Here is a 17,914-nt window from a genome sequence, read left to right as displayed (position 1 = left end):
ATGAGAGCTAATGGTTTCAAAGCAATGACCAATAAAACATTCAACTTCATTTTCCTTATGAGGCAAATGAAGTTCATACAGTGATTACCACCAAAAAAAAAAAAGATATTAGATTACACTGGCAAATTGAAACGATGTGACTGTGTGTGAAAAGTGAGATGTAATGGTAAAGAGATAAGAAGAGAAAGAGCTGGGCTTATAGTATGCTGATGCGGACTTTGGGTCTGCAAGAAGCTGGATTAACAGTCCCTGTGTATGTGTCAGGATGTGTGTGTGTCTAGCTAGAAAATATATAATAAGGAATCAGTAACACAGGCATATTCTATTTGTGGAAACACAACCTTATGCCTTTATGTGCCCATGAAATAAACAGTATGAAGCTACTGTGAATATATTGCTTGCTTGCCTGAGGTTGAGACCCCATGCTCAGACGTGCATCAGTCTTCACAATCTTAATGACACCCTCAAGAACGTTACGTAAGACGCATGCGTCTTGGGTTGGAAATTTAGTCACGTCTGAGAGCAGCCACAGTTAAACTGAATAATAGATCTGTAGCCTCTCACTGACATGCAGCCTGATCCACAAAATGATATGTTTAAAAAAAAAACTATGAAAGAATGATGCACGCATCAGTGATTCCCTGCAAATCATCACCAACAGTAATACAGGTAAGAGAACTCATTAAATATTTAATATACAGTTTTTTAAGCTAAATAGTTAGTCACTATATATTTTCATTTCACATAATGAAAAGTGTATTTTCAGGTGATTTCTATTATAAACTGTGAAGTCTTACCCAGAGGCCTGAAATGTCTGAAAAAGAAAACACTTTCACACTCACTCTTAAACTCTAAAGGTCTCCAAAGCATACAAAAGTAAACACATAAAAGAGGTCACCTTCTTTGGCCATTTGGGAACATGCATGACCTCAGCCACATGCCTATCCTGTGTTCTAAGCCATCGCAACATTCAAAAACATGAGCAAACCCTCATGCATCTGCAAGCACTGCGAGTAACAGGATACAGGGATAGGAGGGACAAAAACCCTCCTGCCTTTCAGAAGTTCTGAAGACAAGCATGAATGTGTTACATCACACTGTATGCATCTACAATAAAAGAGTTTTAAGGAATGAGATATTTCATGGCAGAGATAACTAGCAGCCATCAGGTAGAAGGAAGAGAAAGAACATAAGCAAGAGAAGAAAATCAGGGTCAAAGATGGTCAGGCAATATCAATAAAAGAAAACAGACAGCTATAAAATTCTTTAATTGTAACAATATGAACAGGGTGTCTGCATGTACCCTTAAGTAAAACTTTAGATTTCAATTTTTATGTCATAATCAGGTAACTTTTATAACCGTATAAGCCATTTTAACCCTTTGAATTGCCTGGGAGTCAGTTGCTCACATTCCTAGCTCACATTCTTATATACTTTACTAATTGTTTTACAGTAGTTACGATAAAAAATAATAATAGCTCTTAAATAATGTTTTACAATTTATTGATACTTTATATACTTTAAAATAAACAGACTGCTGCAAATTGTATAGCAAGTAACTGTAATTACCAGACTGCATGTGACAGTGCAAGCAATTAACAGTATTGTACTCTATACTGTTTAAATTTTTTTAAGAAATATATTTTTTTCTTTTAATTTCAATTCAACTTCATTTGTTGAGCAAATTTGACAATATAATTAAATAGATTACAAATATTTTAGCATCCTAAATCAGTCCCTATAGGTTTATCCCTAATGAGCATGCTAGTGGCAAAAGTGGCAAAGAAAAAGACAGTATGAGAAAGAAACTATTGGAGAAACCAGACTCAGAAAGGAAGCCATCCTCATCTGAGTGACACTGAATGTTTATTCATTTTAGTTTCAGCAGTGTTGAGGTGTCCATCAGTTGCTCATTGATGGACTCTTGAATGAAAAACTATTAATGGCAATTGTAGCCCCAAGCCACGGTAGCACCTTTCACAACAGGCTCAACTATACTTTTAACTTGTATGACAGCTTAGAAGTCATGCAATTTGTAAAACAGTACAAAGATAAGAATTCATCCCAACCCTAAATTTGCAGACACCCTGAAGGCAGCTATAGCTTTTTTTTTGGTCGCTAGCTGTTCATCAGCAGTGGTAGAATTGGGAGAGAAGCAGTGTTATGTGACCCCTATGATTCTCTCTGGCTTTTTTTGTGCATGCATTTTATGAAAACCACAATCCCAAGGCTTACATTTGCCTGAAAGAATGTGGCTGTAATGGACATACACGCAATAGACACAAGAGACAAGGCATCCTTTTAGACACTGCAGGCTTGAAGCCCTTACTACACAAAAACATACAAATGCAACACAGCGGGGGTTCAGATATTTTTTTTTAAAGAAACAGCCTAAAAGAAACTTAAGATATTTAAAAAGGCGATGCATATTTAGGAAGCAGAAAAGAAGACAACAAAAATCCATGGATTGTTTACGGACAAACCTTCAGGCTCTGCGTTCTCTTTGAGGACAGCTTGCTTCAGCGGGCAGCAGAAGATTTCGTGACACTTAGCACGAAAGGGGGAGCCCTTACTCCTTATATCCGCTGAATGGATGGAATCCTGCCGCAACATAATGTACTCCTGGGTACCTGGGGCAGCGTCATCCTGGACTGCGGCCGGGCCGCAACAAAATGAACGCAGGGTTAGAGAAGGGGAGAGAAAAGCGCTTAAAGCAACAAAACCAATCTCAACACAACAATAGAAGGAAACCAAAACCAAACAAAGAAAAAAGGATGAGAAAGAAGCAAACCAGGTAAACACAGTATTATAAGCAACAATAGGAAGTACAACAAAACACACAGCTTGCTTTTAGAAAGAGAAAGATAGAGCAAGGTACAAAGAAACAAAAAAAAGAAAAAAGAGAAATAAAGAAAGAGATTATTAATATTAATACACAATAAATCACAAATGAATAAACTCAAATAGAGAGCAGTTAGGCAATGCGGGAAAGGACAGAAGGGAAGGAAACTGAGCAGAGCTCAGGAAAGAACTTCTTCCATCATCAAGCCCCACATTATTAGCAACCTCCTGTGGGTCACAAGCATGGCTATGAGAATGGCAGTGCGGAGATGTACACCAACCCCCATACCTTTACATGTTTAGGGAAGTGTGTACATTCATCATGTTGTAAACATAAAATAAAGGCAAGTGCAGGCCATGCATCAGCTATACAATCAAGAAGAGAGTTGCATATTTACACTTCAAGAGGATCTTGCATATGACATGCATATTCTTTAGAAAGCAATTCATTTTTGCAAAATGCAAAGTTTTTCATGCACAAACAGACAGCTGTCATTGCCATAATGGATTCATGCAAGGCTTTCACTTCTTAAGCTTCTTTAGGACTGTGAATTGAACCAATCTTCTTTTTACTGTACTTTATCATGTGAATTAGTCAATATTCAATGCTCTCTATTGTCTGTTCAGTTTATTTTTAAAAAGCTGTATATTTTATGTATGCTGTGTTTTGTAAAAAAAAATGTATTTGTTAAAAGTGTAGAAAGTTATTTAGAATTGTGGATGTATTGTAAGTGACAATAAGAAATGACTAAGTGGGTTAGCTGGCTGAGCTACACTGCCTACATGTCCAAACAAGAACAGAAAAGAACACTTCACTTGTGATCCATCAAAGAGTATCACATTGTGCATCAGGCAGACAAGAACAGAGATCTAAAATGGGGTTCTGCTAGAACTGATAACTAATTAACACAGAAAATGACTTGTGAAGTTCAATAGACATTTAAAAAACTTCCTTTCCTCTGAAATGTAGTTATTCCTAAATCGACACACAGCACTAGTCTTTACAAAAACAACAAAAAAACATTTTATTGGTTACCATATTTTTTTTTCAAGAGACATTTAAAAAATTTTAATGTCCTAAAATATCTGCTCCAATCTCATATATATATATATATATATATATATATATATATATATATATATATATATATATATATGGACATTGTTTAGGACAATTTTATGCATGGACTTCAGGACTGTCTTGTAAAAAAAAAAAAAAAAAAAATATGGCTACCACTAAATATGTTTTTTTTTTTTTTTTTTTTTTTTTTGCAAAAACTAGTGCTGTGTGTAGATATATAAAATAAATATAAAATAGCCCAATCCTGAATATGATACAGACTAAAAGTTACATTTAATAAAGAACTAGAAATGTCAGCATCAACTGTGTTTTATCCCTTCACTTAGCAACAGCCTATCCTAAAGTCCTGCTTTTGTGAATGAGAGAAAATACATTCTCTGTTGCTACCTGACAAGATAAGGGGTTTGTTTCACAAATTACTCATCAAGTTTTCATATCACATGGGGCCACAGAATGACAAGCAAAAGCTATGCTTACCTTCTACACATTATTTGAAACAATTATATGAACAATGTCACTAATTGAAGAAAAATAAGAACTAAAAAGGACAAAGACTGACCCCTACTGTTCAGTTCACCCAGCCAGACCAACTGTGTTTACGAGCTCCATATTCTAATATAGAATGACATGAGGGTCAGCTTGAATTCAGACCTACACACACACACACACACACACACACACACACACACACACACACACACACACACACACTATAGTACCAATCTACATATATACCGGCTACATTTTCCTGGTTATCATATAATTGCAAAATAACTGCAATGCAAAAACCTTTCTGCAAATGGTGGCATTTAATAACATTTCATACTCAATACTTCCTGGGAAAAATCATGTCTTTTTCACTTCTCTGAATCCTTCTAAATGTATAATTCCAGCCATATTTATTAATGACCGTGTTAACTGCAAGCTCATCAGCAGCAATAAAAATGATATGCAGCCAGACAGGTTTTTTATGGCCTGGCAGTGAGATGGAGAGTAGCAGGCTGTGTCAGGACTGGAGAGAATACAGTTGAGCCATTGCTGAATGTGATAGATAGATCGCTCATGGGAGGTCTATGGTCCTCCATTAGTCATTTCTGCTAAAGTCAGCTGTCAGCCTATATCCTGATGGGCCTTGATCTAGTTTCTGACCGTGCCATATCAGGCTCAATTGGACAAATAGTCTTGTCCTTGTGGCAAAAGATTATAGAAAGGTTGAAATAATGCAAAGACACAATGACTATCCTTTGCCCTAAACAGACCAAAAAAACCTAAACAATCCCACACAAAACACTAATAATGATAGATGGTGGTTTAATGAATTGCTCAGTGTGGTACATGATCTATAAAGTGTCAAAGATCACAGCAGGCAATTTGTTGTGGCCTTCAAATGGTAAACTTCGTGGATCTGAATGACACCCCTGTTAAGCCTCAGAATAATGATTGGGTATTACTCATTCATTGCAACAGTTTTGCAGAAGATACAATTTAGTGGTGTAAACTGTCTCAATTTGTACAATTTACCCAGGTCAAGCTGTTTTCCATTGTGGCAATTGGACTCACCATTCTGAATTTGTGTCTCAATTAAAAGAATAAAAATGAAGACAGAAAAAGCATCAAAACACAAGCATGGGCTTTAGACACTCTGTCCCATGTTAACTCCTAGTGCTGTTCTAGCATTTGAGATGTCGGTTACTCAGAATAAAAGCTTTTAAGAACTACCAAATACTTTTTTTCCTTATATAGGAAGAATTATACAGTTTTTCTTGCATAAACAATGAGGAACTCAGTAATGACACACCTGTACACCTCAGCTCCAGATTTATACAGAACAAAAGACATTAAGCTATGCTAATGAGCTGTCTGATGTGGTGTATGAGTTTACTGCAAATCTGCTACAATAACAAACTGTTGGCACTTCATCACAACAAACGAAGCACTCTTCTGATGATCTGGAACACTTTGTAGTTAAAATGTGGACTTTTCTGTACAACATTATATCTAATAGTGAAGGAGACATTTCACGCTGAACAAACATGTCATCCTGTCACACTTCTCTCCCCGACTCCTACCTTATTAACTCACACAGCTTTATTTTTAAACCTCAGGCCTCACAATCACACTGTTCTCTCCTCAGTCAGTCAACTCTGAAAAGCTCCCTTTGGAATTGGTATGCAATGCTGATTCATACTATGAATAATTCCTAGATTATACATTATATTACTTACTTACAATGTACACACTATTGTAAAACTGTACTGCTAATAACCTCACAATTTGATGAAAATATACATTTAAGAGTTGTTGTGAAAAATGTATGGTATTCTAAAAAATGCAATCCCATCTGTTTTGTTGTATTGTTAAACTTTCTTTCGGCTTCTCCCGTTAGGGGTATTTAGCGGACCATCCGCATGTTTGATTTGGCACATGTTTTTACGCTGGATGCCCTTCCTAACGCAACCCTCCCCATTTATCCAGGCTTGGGACCGGCACTAAGGCTTGTGCAACCCTAATGGCTGCAGTTGGTTCCCTGACCGGGGATCGAACCCGGGCCGCAGCAGTGAGAGCACCGCATCCTAACCACTAGACCACCAGGGAACCTGTTTTGTTAGATTGTTAAATGTAATAAATTCCAAAAATACACAAATCTTTATACCAAATAATTATTATTACATGTAAATAATAAAATGCAACATTAATTAAAAAAAATGCAAATAGAATATTAATTAAGCTCTAACATCAGTCTTTGATGAAGCTCTCAGTGTACAATGCATTCCCCATAATAAAATAAGCATTAATCTAGTTAATACTAGCCTACATTTATCTTTAGAGTAACACAATAGTAATGTAATTAAATGTAACATTAAAAAAAATTATGTAACAGCTAAGATGGAACATTACTGTAAAATAGTTAAAATATTGTCAAAAATGTAGGAGCAGTGAAATAGAGACATGTAACCGAGGAAAGAGACAACAAAAGGTTTTACAGAGTGAGAAGTAGAAAGCTGTTTGGTGTGAAAAAGGCAATTACAACTCTCGGCTGTGGTTAAGCAGCTAACACTAAGGAGAGCGCATCGATGACCCATTACATTGAGAATACAGCATGGAACAAAAGCAATTAGCGCTCTACTGACTCGCTGCAGGCTCTTTAGAAGTAGTATTAAGCTCACCATATGCTCAAATAAACAAGAGAAAAACATATTTTCTTATTTCACTGAAGTGTTGAATGGTACAAAGGAGAATGTGGGCAGTACAGCCCCGAAGATCTGTGTTCTTGTAATAATGAAAAAGGATAATTTTCCTTATGACACTCAAGAAAAGGATTTAGATGTTATAGAAAGATCTTTATACTAACTAATATGATACAGTGATTAAAAATAAAACATGCTAATGTTACTGATTAGCAGTAGCATTAGCAAAAGCCTTCTGATGGCCTTCAAAGGATTAACTTACACTAATTTATCACCATGAGAGTTTCATTTTGCTTACAGCATTTCTCCCATGAGATTTACCTGCTTGTTTGTGTGTGTGTGTGTGTGTGTGTGTGTGTGTGCATGCGTGCGTGCGTGCGTGCGTGTAACAAGTGAATCGGTTCAACCCCTCTCTCTCTTTTTTGTCATCCAGAGAAAGGCAGAATTGTGAGTTCAAATAAAGACCAGGGGTGTACAATATAACAGATAATCGAACTACAACATGTGTTAAATCTTACATGTCTAAAAAGGTCTTGTTTGGTGTGTGTATTTGTGTGTGTGTGTGTGTGTGTGTGTGTGTGTGTGTGTGTGTGTGTGTGTATGATTCACAGCTCTGTATTTTTTGTACAATATCAAGAATCTTTTTATATTGTTTTTAAAAGTTAAAGGTCATTGGTTCAAACATTTTTATATTTTTATGTTACATTAAAACGTCAAATAAAACAGGGCAGGTCAAGCTGAACAAATGAGCTTATCCTCAATGAATCATTCATTAGATCCACATGGAATATTGTACTGGCCCATCTAATTTAATATTCCAAAATAATTTAATATATTGTTTATACATTTACTACTGGTGATATTTCAGGCTGATGTAAATTATATCACAGCCCACAGTGTACTGCAAATTTGTGCACTGATGGATATAAATGAGTTGCCCAAGCACCAGGGCCAGAGGATATGGAGGAGAAACATTTGGAGATTAGAGTCACTGCTGAGGCCACAGTGACTGACAGCCTCCCAGCCCTTTTCTCTACTACTCAACAATACTGTGTTAGACAAGCCTCTTCAAAAATATACTTAGCACACAGAAGCAGTGAAGTTGGAAGGCAATACAAATCTAGCTGACCTAGATGTGGTGGCAGTGATGCTTGTTCATTTACAATTATTTCCTAGCACAAACACATACACACACACACACACACACACACACACACACACACACACACACACACACACACACACACACAGAGACTGATTTACCCAGTGTGCCAGGTGTGATAGTGTGCTTTAAGAATTGGCCATTGGTCCTGCCCTCTCTCTCAGTCAGTATTTGCCCCCATACATACATACATACATACATATATACATATACAGTATATACAGTGAGGAAAATAAGTATTTGAACACCCTGCTATTTTGCAAGTTCTCCCACTTAGAAATCATGGAGGGGTCTGAAATTGTCTTTGTAGGTGCATGTCCACTGTGAGAGACATAATCTAAAAATAAAAAACCAGAAATCACAATATATGATTTTTAAACTATTTATTTGTATGATATAGCTGCAAATAAGTATTTAAACACCTGTCTATCAGCTAGAATTCTGACCCTCAAAGACCTGTTAGTCTGCCTTTAAAATGTCCACCTCCACTACATTTATTATCCTTAATTAGATGCACCTGTTTGAGGTCGTTAGCTGCATAAAGACACCTGTCCCCCCCATACAATCAGTAAGAATCCAACTACTAACATGGCCAAGACCAAAGAGCTGTCCAAAGACACTAGAGACAAAATTGTACAGTTGCACAAGGCTGGAAAGGGCTACGGGGAATTTGCCAAGCAGCTTGGTGAAAAAAGGTCCACTGTTGGAGCAATCATTAGAAAATGGAAGAAGCTAAACATGACTGTCAATCTCCCTCGGACTGGGGCTCCATGCAAGATCTCACCTCGTGGGGTCTCAATGATCCTAAGGAAGGTGAGAAATCAGCCCAGAACTACATGGGAGGAGCTGGTCAATGACCTGAAAAGAGCTGGGACCACCGTTTCCAAGGTTACTGTTGGTAATACACTAAGACGTCATGGTTTGAAATCATGCATGGCACGGAAGGTTCCCCTGCTTAAACCAGCACATGTACAGGCACGTCTTAAGTTTGCCAATGACCATTTGGATGATCCAGAGGAGTCATGGGAGAAAGTCATGTGGTCAGATGAGACCGAAATAGAACTTTTGGGTCATAATTCCACCAAACGTGTTTGGAGGAAGAAGAATGATGAGTACCATCCCAGGAACATCATCCCTACTGTGAAGCATGGGGGTGGTAGCATCATGCTTTGGCGGTGTTTTTCTGCACATGGGACAGGGCGACTGCACTGTATTAAGGAGAGGATGACCGGGGCCATGTATTGCGAGATTTTGGAGAACAACCTCCTTCCCTCATTAAAGCATTGAAGATGGGTCAAGGCTGGGTCTTCCAACATGACAATGACCCGAAGCACACAGCCAGGATAACCAAGGAGTGGCTCTGTAAGAAGCATATCAAGGTTCTGGCGTGGCCTAGCCAGTTTTCAGACCTAAACCCAATAGAGAATCTTTGGAGGGAGCTCAAACTCCGTGTTTCTCAGCGACAGGCCAGAAACCTGACTGATCTAGAGAAGATCTGTGTGGAGGAGTGGGCCAAAATCCCTCCTGCAGTGTGTGCAAACCTGGTGAAAAACTACAGAAAACGTTTGACCTCTGTAATTGCAAACAAAGGCTATTGTACCAAATATTAACAGTGACTTTCTCAGGTGTTCAAATACTTATTCGCAGCTATATCATACAAATAAATAGTAAAAAAATCATACATTGTGATTTCTGGATTTTTTTTTTTTTTAGATTATGTCTCTCACAGTGGACATGCACCTACGATGACAATTTCAGACCCCTCCATGATTTCTAAGTGGGAGAACTTGCAAAATAGCAGTGTGTTCAAATACTTGTTTTCCTCACTGTGTATATATATATATAGTGAAACCCGCTTATCTCGACCTCGGTTATCTCGACAACCCTATTAAGTCGACGTTTTTGAAGTGGAACCGCCAAATTCTCGTTTTAACCACGACCGCCATGAACCAACATATACCAACAATAACCGACGGTGAGAGTGTGGAAGTTTAAATAGGAGCTGATGATGATGATAAACGAGCACCATATGTGCGTGATTGAAGCCGGGAGCTTCAGAGAAAGCGGCCGAGAAAGCACCTTACATGCTTAGGGGGGCCGAAGGGGGCGTGGCAGGTGGATTCCTGACAGATAAACATGTACTGTATGTATTTTTATAGCATGCCTTCATCAAACAAATCGCGGCAACGCTGTTGTGTATAAAACCCTTCAAAAACACGTGCATGCACATTCTCATTTATTAACGCACATCATGTACATAATGAAATTTCAAGCATGTTAATATATTGCCGCCATTTTGATTTTCGTTTATCTCGATCATCGGTTATCTCGATGCTTTTTGGCGACCCCCTAGGACATCGACATAACCGGGTTCCACTGTATATATATATATATATATATATATATATATATATATATATATATATATATATATATATATATATTTCGGTTTACGGGGGAGTGCTTATGGATCCATGCAAAGATAAAAGGCTGTCCTATTAGCTTTGCATAATATGGCTTTTAACTGACTGATTTACCCAGACTGCCAGGTTTCAAACCTCATCAAAGATGTTCAGGAGATATGAGAGAGATGTCTGTCAAAATGGTAAAATAACAAAACTCACAGAAAGAGCTGCTTTAATATATGCTCTTCGCTGAGAAGCGGGGACAACAAACTTCCTCCAGACCACCTTTCACACAATGCATTAATAAAACCTCTAAGTGGCCCACATCATGCCCCTTTTATGGACAGCTTGGAAATGCCAGCTTTCATTACTACAATTTACATTATGGTCTTTTCTAAGGATTAAAATTTAATTGCTGCTTCATAATAGTTCATTTGAATGAAAGCCATATTCTTCCCACAGAGCTGATTTCGGTTTACGGATTACTGTCTGGAACAGTATTTACTGTTTAATCAACAGATGATAAAAGCTAATGGGATTCTGTACAGTTAAAGCTTGATTAATCCATTTGTGACCTGACATGTGAACAAATCAAATGTTGCCCCGAAATGTGGTCTGGACAGCATCCAAAGCTGATCTTTCATCCACATTGTCAATGTGGATTTTACAGCCATGTTAAAAATATTGGATCAAATTAGAGCATTATAAAGTTTGTGTAGTGCAAATTTATTCCTAATTTATCACCTAGTGATGTGGGACAGCGTTTCATTAAGCCCTCATAGATTTTTAATAGAGCAATAGATCTGCATGAGAAAAGAACATCAACACTGAATTGACAGATAGCTGAAGCACATAAAAAAAAAATAAAGCAGTTAGGTTTTATATACAGTGTATTCTCTCAGTCTCTTTCTCTGTTTTTGTGCTCCTCTAATAAATGAGTGATCTCTTACTTGCCAACAGCATCAACACTTAATTGGACACTCTCAGATGCCATGTTCTTCAGCACAAGTTTTTTCCTTTCATCGATAAAAAAACACCTTGTGACACCTTCCTATTAAAGGACTCTAACATTACCCAATGGCTGACCAATCAGATATATGTGGCAATAACCATTCACTCACGCATATTTACACCAAGCTTGTTCTAGCTAGATATAGTTACAACTTGTGAATGTTTATTTAAAAATTAATGGATGAATTCTTGTTAAAATGAGCAAAGCAGTGTTAAGGCTGAGAGTGATAAAAATCCAGATCACGAAGGCAACGACAAATCAAACAGATAATAAAGCAGGAAGTGGCATTGCAGCTGCACATGCTGTACACAGTTTCATGGTAAGTGGACTGATTAATTTGTATTTATTCCCTATTCAATATGCAAGAATGGCTTTTTCAGGGGGTTATGGGTTCAATCAATACAAATAAGAACCATGCACTAAAGCATGCATGCAAAAATCAATGATAAACAAAATTGTCCAGCTTTCCACTTTGCTTTGTGAGGAACAAGAACTCAGTCACAGCCAAGCACTTAAATAACCTTATTTTAGGCACAAATAATAAAGAGACATATAATGGATATAAAAAAATGTCTACGCAATAGGGGTGTAATTGGGGTGTACACCTATTTAAACCAAACTTTTTATTAAGGCTTTCAGCATCTCCTTTTGACTGACAGCGATTCTGTACTATAAGGAATCACTGAAGCTATTCGCGCTCAGTCCCATCGCGGATTTCTCAAGTTCAGTCGAAATAAAAACTGCTGCAACCTATTTCTTTGATATTTGCTTGGCGAAATTGCTTGATTTTCATCATACATTTCACACAATTATACACCACATTCCTTGTTTCAGTTTTACAGAGTTTAATATTTTTTTTTTAGATCGTTCATTCATTCATTCATTCCTTCATTCATGGCCATCACTTTGATTCAGGAAGACTGAGGTCAGAACTTCAAGTCCTGTATTCAGATCAGGACTTGCAGGGTAACAGGGGAAAGCTGTGTGATTACTTGGTGTTCCTTAAAGACATGGAGTTGGACAGTGCAATGCCTCAGCTTTACAAACTGTTCTCATTAGTGGCAACAATTGGAGCTACATCTGCAGGTGTAGAAAGGAGCTTCTCCTGTTTAAAGCGACTCAAGTCCTACACCCGAAACACAATGGGCCAAGGCCGTTTAAGCAGCCGAGCTCTGCTGGCCATTGAGAGGACACTGGTCAAGTCACTTGAAAAGACTCCTAGTTGGTACGACAGGGTCACAGACCATTTTCTTGAAAAGGAACGTAGGGCAGAATTTACTTTTAAATAAATAGACAATTTTATGATGTAGGCCGAAAATGAGCTTCCCCTCTCTGACAGACCAGTAGCCGCCACTGGTCTTCGCCTAATATATATCTTTTATATATATATTATAAAACTTCAAAACATACACAACAATGCCAGAGGTATAAAAAAGAAACTAGTAATTTTTGCGCAGTGTCACTGTGGCTACTCACTCTGTACCAGAAATACAATTTGTTTTGTGCATGCACAAAATCACCAACTCCTCGCTAATGCTAGCACTGGATTCTCCAGCGTTTATGTCTAGCATCCTTAATTTCTATGAAAAGATATTCTGGGCAATTATCAAAAGGAATCTTACTTTACTGTTTGCGTTTTTGCTTTTGCAAATGCACATTGACTGCCAAATAAAAAAAAAAGCTAAGTCTATTTGCAACTTTATTTCCTGTGTCTTACGAATTATGACCATGTCATATTTAAATAGCAATATTAATGACCACATTTGCTTTTTTACATTCTCCTGTCAAAACTCAGCCTGTCAAAACAAAAGGAATCGCAATTCCTTCGCAATTTCTTTTACATTTGAATTTGCAATGCCTTGCACTAAGGGTGGGCGGATCAATCCTAATATCGATATTATCGATACCAACGTAGATATTGATATTAGATCGATACTAGAGATTAATACTTTTAAATTTACACTACACTAAAGTTCATTGCTAGTGTTCATCAAAGAGTAGACATGTCTCTGAAAAAGCTGTTAGTCTGTCTGAATAAGTTGCTCTTCCCCGGTGTGACTCAGCGGCACCAAGTGCACGCACTTTTGTCTATTCTGAATAAAGATGGCAGAAAGAATAAGGAGCATCATGTGGAGTTATTTTACTGCAGTAAATGAAAACATTACTAACTGTGATGATTGTAGAAAGTCTATTCGCTACTGTTGCAATACCACTAACTTACACAAACACATAAAACAATATGAAATAGAGAACACAGAGCTCCAAATGAAACAGAGAGAGGAGGAGGCAAATCAGCCAGACCCCAAGCAGACCCCAAGCAGTGCCAGCTCTTACAGGTCTAATCCTAATGCAAATTCTATGTGTCCATACAATAATGCATGATCTATAGATTTTTATAGATCGATAGAACTTTATTGTCATAGTACAGATACAGAGCAACAAAATGCAGTTTAGCATCTACCAGAAGTGCAAATAGTAGCGATTGTGCAAATTGACAAGTGCAGATAAATATATAAGTGTATGGACAGCATGTAAATATATAAATATAAAGGCTATAGCAGTGCAGAGAGGTGTACACACTGTTTAAAAGTACAAGTAAATATAGTTACTATAAGTTTATAGCAGTGAAAAATGTGCAGACACTTGAAAAGGTACAACAAGTATAAGGTTATAAGGCCATGGCATTGAAAAAAATGTGTATACGCAAATGTGAAATATTAGGCAGGATGTACAGTATGTAAGATATATATTAATATACATAAATAAAATAGTATTGCAGATGTATGTAAAGCACAATATGTGTAGAGGGGTATATGTACATTGTATGTACTACTGTACGGAAGTTAAATACAGTGTTGATACAGTGATCTATTAGTGTAGTGTAGAGTATAGTAGGGTGATGGTGGATTAAAAAAAGACGGCCCTGAACCTGTTGGTTCTGGTGCATATGTTCCTGTATTTCCTTCTTGATGAAAGGAGGTTAAACAGTTTGTGACTGGGATGTGAAGAGTCCTTGATGATGATGCGAGCTCTGCGCAGACATCTGCTGTGGTGAAGGTGCTCAATGGCAGATAGTTGGGTGCCAGTGAAGCGTTGGACGATATTGACCACCCTTTGCAGGGCTTTTTGCTTTCACACAAAGTCGAGTCTCCGTACCACACATTGATGGAGTTGGTCAGGTTGCTTTTGATGATGTAGCAGTAAAAACTCGTTATAATCCATAGGGACAGATACATTTTCTTAAGACTCCTCAAGAAGTACAGGCATTGTTGTGCCTTCTTAACCAGATCTGAAATGTTCTGGTGCCAGGAATGATCTCTAGAGATGTGAACTCACAGGAATTTAAAGTTGGAGACCCTCTCTACCTCAGTTCCATTGATGTAGACTGGGAAGTGTCTCCTGTTGTTAGATTTCCAAAAGTCTTCGGCTTTGGATCTCTTCCCTGTAGGCCAATTTGTCATTGTTGCTGATCTGGCTGACTACGGTGGTGTCATCTGCATACTTGATGAAGATGTTAGAGTTATGCAGAGGAGCACAGTCATGGGTGATCAGGGAGTAGAGTAGTGGGCTTAGAACACAGCCCTTTGAGATGCCAGTGTTTAAAATGAGAGTTGAGGATACCTGTTTGCGAAACCTAAGAGACTGAAGTCTATTGGTGAGTAAGTCCAGAATCCATCTGCAAGTGGAGGTGCAGATACCCAGGTCACTGAGCTTAGTGATTGGTACAGTGGGGAGGACTGTGTTAAACGTTGAACTAAAGACAATAAACAGCATTCTGATGTAGGTGATCTAGGTTGGCAAAGGCTGAATGAAGAGCCATGGAAACTGCATCCTGTTCGGCGATAGGCAAACTGGTGTGGGTCCAGTGTAGGTGGTAGGCCTGCAGTGAGGTGATTTAAAACCGGTTTCCCAAAGAACTTTATAACAATGGGGTGAATGCTTAGTCATGGTATAATGGTTGTAGTCTTCAGGCTTGTAGGAACCATGGCTTGGGCTAGTGACAGGTTCAAAATGTCAGTGAAGACCTGTGCCAGTTGTCAGTGCATGCTCTGAGAACACGTCCCGGTATACCATCCAGACCAGCTGCCTTGCGTGCATCCACTCTGTCAAATGCTAAATAGATGTCCGTTGTTGAGAGTGAAAGTGGACTGTGAGCAGTAGTAGAGTCAGCGATTGAGGTGGAATGTCCAATGCCTTGATCTAAACGAGCAAAAAAGTAATTGAGTTCATTCGGTAAGAAGACACTGCTGGTTGAGTTGTGGAAGTGCTTTTCTATGTGGAGTTTGCATGTATGTTTGGCTCTCTTATACCTCTTTTTAGGTTGGCCCTGGCTCTGTTGTAGTCCTCTGCATTGTCAGCTTTAAAAGCAGCATCTCTTGCTTTCAAAAGGAGACAGACCTCAGAGTTCATCCACAGCTTCAGATTAGGAAAGCATTCCATGTTTTTGACGGTAGTCACATTATCAGTGCACGTGTTGATATGCTCCAAAACAGATGATGTGTAGATGTCTATGTCTGTGTGAGAGGCCTGTGAAGCAAACATGTTCGAGTCAGTATCCTGAAACTGTTGCCCACAGCTGGTTTCAGCCGTTTGATCAGTGGTGTGTATTTGGGTAACAGAAACAAAAAGAGGTGATCAAACTGACCCAAATGGAGGAGGGGAATGGCCGTGTATGCCTCAGGTATGTTTGTATATACCTGATCCAGTGTGTTGTCCCCTCTGGTAGAGCAGGAGACATTATGGTAAAATTTTGATAGTACAGATTTCAGGTTGGAGTGGTTGAAGTCTCCAGCAACGATGAAAGCTTTTTCAGGATGTACAGACTGTTGTTTGCTGATACTTGCGTGCTGTTCCTCCATAGCTATGATGGCACAAATGTTATTTCAGAGCACAGATTTGGAAATGATACATAGATTACTTACAAAAACAAATGTGGTCAGATTTTATTAATAACACAGTAGCAAGTCTGGGTTATGGCCTTATAAAAGAAAACATAGAAGTAGCTAATTTACAGGTGATAATATAGTACATAAATAGTCTAAATTGCTTGATTTCTGCATTAGGAATTAGGGTAGAATTGTCTTCATTGTGTTTCATCTTTAATGTTAACATGTGTGATGCTGTGCAGATGTCTTATGTCAATGTTTGTGATTTAAAAAAATAAATGTTAAGGAATAAGCTACTATGCCACAAGTTCTATACGTATTCCCAAACAAAATAACATCCCTGTGTACACCTGATAAAAAGCAATTAGACTTTCCAAGCCTAAGAGCTATCCACACAAATGATCCAGGAATGCTGCAGCAGCTGGCAGATTTGAAGAAGTGTTTGAACAACTTTCAATACAGTTTTATTTGTGTTTCGAACTTCATTTACATCTCATTTCATGTGACTCTGTCTGCCCTGACTGCAGCTATCATACAGCACCTGATTGCTAATTGCACTGGGCTTATAAGTAAAATAGATGAGATGCAACCCAAGGACATACTCAATTTGAAACTTAGATAAGGTGTTGGGCATTGATTCAGTTGTGTCTAAATCAGAAATTTATTTCCAAAAGTTATGTAAGCAGTACATGTGAAAGGTAAACAGATAAACAGCCTGTCAAGTGCCTTATAATGATTTCAGCAATAAACTAGAAAAACAACATGAGAGCTGTCAAGACAAGAGGTCCCTCATTATTTAGGTACATTTTAAGATACATAACAGTGTCTTACACAAGGGCAGAAATATGTTTAACAAATAGAAACAAATCAATATTTTGCTATGGGTCTTACAACAATGTTCATTTGTTCATATTTTGTAATCACTTGATCCTGGCCAACTTATGTTGCTAGGATATAGTAAGGAACTGTGAATACACACAGACAGCAACCTGAGTTCAGGATCAAACTTTAGACCCTGGAGTTATGAGGCAACAGTACCTGCTTTGCTACCATGTCACTTATAAAGCAATGCACAAATGAAAAGACACATATTCAACATGATTTGCATAAAAAGCAAAAACCTGGAATATAGTATGATTCTAAAGGAAATCTGATTTTCTGTTCAATTTTTCTGATTTTCAGGCTATTGGCAAATACATCTGTGCTGAGAAAGGAGCTTGGAACCGCATAAATGCTCTGTCTATCCCAGCTGGTTTGTCTTGAATAGTGCTCATCTGTTGCTGGTTTAGCTTACTTCACTCTCCCCATAGATCCATTGTAAAATGCACAGTTGTCTTCA

General features: G+C 38.0%; 1 protein-coding gene across 2 annotated transcripts in view; it reads right to left on the bottom strand.

Annotated features, from left to right (window-relative positions):
- Positions 1–17,914, bottom strand: part of fgf13a (fibroblast growth factor 13a) — a 105,700-nt gene that overhangs the window by 49,702 nt on the left and 38,084 nt on the right. The window contains exon 3 of one of the 2 annotated variants that reach the window (XM_046850230.1): positions 2,484–2,651. The exons of the other annotated variant lie outside the window; for it this stretch is intronic. Coding sequence (XP_046706186.1) covers positions 2,484–2,651 — 168 coding nt within the window. The remainder of the gene's footprint in view (positions 1–2,483; positions 2,652–17,914) is intronic. 2 annotated transcript variants of the gene reach the window in all.

This window comes from Silurus meridionalis, chromosome 5 (assembly GCF_014805685.1).
Source record: "Silurus meridionalis isolate SWU-2019-XX chromosome 5, ASM1480568v1, whole genome shotgun sequence".
In the NCBI taxonomy this organism is placed as follows: Eukaryota; Metazoa; Chordata; class Actinopteri; order Siluriformes; family Siluridae; genus Silurus; species Silurus meridionalis.
The sequence above is the reverse complement of the archived record's forward strand: the minus strand, read 5'-3'. Positions and strand labels throughout refer to the sequence as shown.